The sequence below is a fragment of the Salvia splendens genome, chromosome 8 (assembly GCF_004379255.2).
Source record: "Salvia splendens isolate huo1 chromosome 8, SspV2, whole genome shotgun sequence".
In the NCBI taxonomy this organism is placed as follows: Eukaryota; Viridiplantae; Streptophyta; class Magnoliopsida; order Lamiales; family Lamiaceae; genus Salvia; species Salvia splendens.
The window spans coordinates 28,431,658-28,435,286 of record NC_056039.1 but is presented as its reverse complement, the minus strand read 5'-3'; the positions used below and the strand labels follow the sequence as shown (position 1 = coordinate 28,435,286).

General features: G+C 36.7%; 1 protein-coding gene across 1 annotated transcript; it reads left to right on the top strand.

Moving 5' to 3' along the window:
- The first annotated feature begins 2,047 nt into the window (after positions 1–2,047).
- Positions 2,048–3,227, top strand: LOC121744010 (PLASMODESMATA CALLOSE-BINDING PROTEIN 3-like). The gene is made up of 3 exons (XM_042137443.1): positions 2,048–2,171; positions 2,254–2,502; positions 3,010–3,227. Exons 1-3 carry the CDS (start codon positions 2,108–2,110, stop codon positions 3,042–3,044), a joined length of 348 nt encoding a protein of 115 aa, XP_041993377.1. The 5' UTR covers positions 2,048–2,107; the 3' UTR covers positions 3,045–3,227.
- The last annotated feature ends 402 nt before the right edge of the window (positions 3,228–3,629 follow it).

The following is a 3,629-nucleotide window of genomic DNA, read 5'->3' as shown; positions in this document are numbered from 1 at the left end:
TGATGGCATTCAAGAAAAAAATAGAATCTGCAGGAGGTGAGAATGTGAGATTCAAAGCAAGGTTGGTTGCAAGGGGCTTTACTCAGGAACATGGAATAGACTTCAATGAAGTATTTTCACCTGTAGTGAAGCATACATCTATTAGAATGTTGCTTGCTGTTGTGGCCAAAAGAGATTGGGAGCTTGCACAGCTTGATGTAAAAACAGCTTTCCTACATGGAGAGTTGGAAGAAACAATTTACATGGCTCAACCTGAAGGCTTTGTGAGTCCAGGAAATGAGAATAAGGTTTGCTTGCTAAAAAGAAGCATTTATGGTCTAAAACAAGCAAGCAGGCGGTGACATATGAGGTTTGATGACCATATGTTAAGCTCTGGTTTTGGAAGATCTGATTATGATGAATGTGTCTATGTCAAGAAGAAGAATGGAGTCCCTGTTGCATATCCTTTATTGTATGTGGACGATATGCTGTTGGCGGGTGCTTCAATGAAGGAGATACAATCAGTCAAGGATGATCTAACTAAGGTGTCTGATATGAAAGACCTAGGAGCAGCAAGAAGAATATTGGGCATGACAATTATCAGGGACAGAAAGGAGAAGTTAATCTGGCTAAATCATCAAGATTATGTTTCAAGGATATTGAAAAAGGTTCAAGGTGGAGAATCTAAAGCCAAGTGTTATTCCATTGGCTCAACATTTCAGGTTATCTTCTGATCAGATACCAGAAACAGAAAAAGAGAAGGCAGAAATGCAAAAGATACCCTATGCTAGCATCATTGGTAGCATCATGTATGCTATGATAAGCACGAGGCCGAATGTTGCTCAATCTGTGAGTGTGACCAGCAGATTTATGGCAAATCATGGGAGAGAACATCGGAGTGCTCTCAAATGACTATTGAGATACTTAAAGGCTACTGGGGATTTTGTTATACTTTTCACAGGTGATGATCAGTATGAAGGTGATGTGTTGGTTGGTTATTGCGACTCTGATTTTGCAGGAAATGTTGATAATAGAAGATCCCAATCAGGGTACATCTTTACCATGTATGGATCAACCATTAGCTGGAAGTCTAGTCTTCAACATATGGTGGCTTTATCAACCACTGAAGCAGAATTTATGTCTCTGACTGCTGCAGTGAAGGAGAGCTATTGGATAAAAGGCATTACTGCTGATTTTGGTGTTGTGCAGTCAGCTGTGGGGATAGGCTGTGACAACAACAATGCGTTGTGCCTTGCGAAGCACAAGGTATATCATGAAAGAAGCAAGCACATAGACATGCGCTTGCATTTCATAAGGGAAGCTATAGAAAGAGGAGAAGTGAATGTGTTGAAGGTTTGGACAGAGGAGAATCCAGCAGATATGCTAACCAAGCCGTTGCCTAAAGAGAGATTTGAATTGTGCAAGGCTCGATTTTCTGTTGAGGCTTGTGATCAGGAGCTCAAAGATATAGCGAAGGAAAAAAAGTTTCTGAACTGAAGATGGAAAGGCAGAGAAAGAAGATGCAGATGGATGAGCTCGAGAGCATTGTAAGACTCAAACAGGCTGAGGCTGATAACTTGGAAGAGGAGAAAAGGGAAAGGATGGGTTGGAACAGAATCTTTACTTTTACTACTTTTATTTATGTTTCCTTCGCCATTAAGGCGGTGTCGATGCTCTTAACAGCACGGTGTATTCTTTTCCATAATAAGCCGTCATGTGCAAATAAACTATTGAAGATTCTATTCCCCTCAAAAAAATTACTACTAATATGATGAAAACAATAATATTTGAACACGAAAATCGGAAAATGTGAAATGCACATAATTTTGTTTAGTAATTACTCTATGCGTATGACTAGTTCCAGTCAAGCAGTATAATAAGAGAATGCAAGTACAAATTGGTAAGGCAATCAGCATAATAACTGGCAACTGATTACAAAGGTTGAAGAATGAGAATTGGAGTAATTACTAATTACCACATTCCATTTTTATCTTTTACGTTGATATGTGCAGGAAAAGCTAAAAATTTAACCTCCATATCCATCTTTATAAAAAGATAGGAGTTTTGCCTTTGAAGCCACACCCCCTTATACATTTTTGTACACAAGAGAAAACTGAAATCATTTGTGATGAAGATATTGATCAAGACTCTAATTGCTCTCTTCTTCCTGCTCTCGCTATTACATAATTCTGGTAACATTTTCATTAAATTTATGCAGATTTACACTGGATAAATGAGGTATTGATTATTGGATTAATTTTGGGATGGTTTTAGATGGACAGTTCCAAGACTATTGCATAGCGGACGAGCAAACCCCGGAGGATGTGCTGGACCAAGCCATGAAGTGGGCTTGCAGCAATGGCGCGGACTGCAGCGCCATCAGAGAGAATGGGCCGTGCTACCTTCCTAACACAGTCAAGGACCACTCCTCATATGCATTCAACAGCTACTATCAAAACATGAAGCACAAAGGAGGCAGTTGTTATTTCAATGCTGCTGCACTTATATCTGATCTCGATCCAAGTAAGATCACTGTATTTTTATGATATTCTAGGTTTTGTATACATCTTAATGTTGATTTGCTGCCATTTTAAGATTATTCCATTTGCCTATTTAGATCAGGGAATTCTTTATGTGAATGTGACAGCTTTGTGATACTTTCATTCTGAATTTGAATATATAAATAAATTTCTTGCAATCGGATTTTGAAATTGGAAAAAATTAGTGAGATCACAAAATGAGGATTTCCACAGTAGTAGAAGCAACATGATCATGTTATTTGCCTGTTGTGAGTTTTTCCGTTTAAAAAGAGAAAAGGGAAAAAGGGGAAATTAAAGTAGAAAAATTATTTTGATCTATATAGTACTCTAACATGTCTAAGCTAATGTTTTCCCTTCTTAGCTAATGATTAATTCTACAAGATGTCAATTGTGTATAGATCTCTGTTTTTCTTTTCTTTTTTTTTAATGATTCAATGTGTTAGTGTAATAATTTCTTACTGTACTAAAATAAACTTTTGTTCTGTGACAGGTCACAATTCATGCAAGTTCGAGTCTCTCCCATGAAATCTGTTCGAACCCAGGCCAAAACTCGTTATCAAAGGCTTGTTTAGCATAGAGTGGTATATTTGAATGCTGTATCTTTAAAGGCAGTAGTTTTATGGAAAAATAGACATGTAATTTGGGCCCTATTGCTCGTTAAAGCTCAATTAGACATTTCAGTCTTTACATTCGCTATGTGATTCTAACTCAGTCCAAGACTAAGTTATCCAATTTTACATTATAAGGCAATTTGAATTGTTGGAAACAGCAAAATTCACGTATGGCTGTATGAGTGGCGTTAATAAGATTATGTAATGGTGACTATAATTGTCCGATTCTAAACTTACTTAATTAACAGCCACACATGCTTTATATAACCAGTGGCCAGTACTAATACTGTTGCACGCATTCATATAGTTTTGTTTTGTGCAACCCATTTTTCCCAATTGTTTCTAAAATCAAATACTTTGTCTGATGTCTTTCATTTTAAAGACAAATTATGAAGTTTGGTCAAATTTTAATTTGTCCTATAATGATTTTTTCAGTTATAAATGTAAAATTTTGGTAATACGATAAATAGTGATTAAAATATGTGTTAATCTAACATAG

What these genes read in the sequence shown, in the direction of transcription:
- LOC121744010 (XM_042137443.1), top strand. Translation starts at nt 2,108, where the DNA reads ATGAAGATATTGATCAAGACTCTAATTGCTCTCTTCTTCCTGCTCTCG. An exon ending in CTCGCTATTACATAATTCTG is followed by an intron (nt 2,172 to 2,253) that starts GTAACATTTTCA and finishes GGATGGTTTTAG; the next exon opens with ATGGACAGTTCCAAGACTAT. An exon ending in TATATCTGATCTCGATCCAA is followed by an intron (nt 2,503 to 3,009) that starts GTAAGATCACTG and finishes GTTCTGTGACAG; the next exon opens with GTCACAATTCATGCAAGTTC.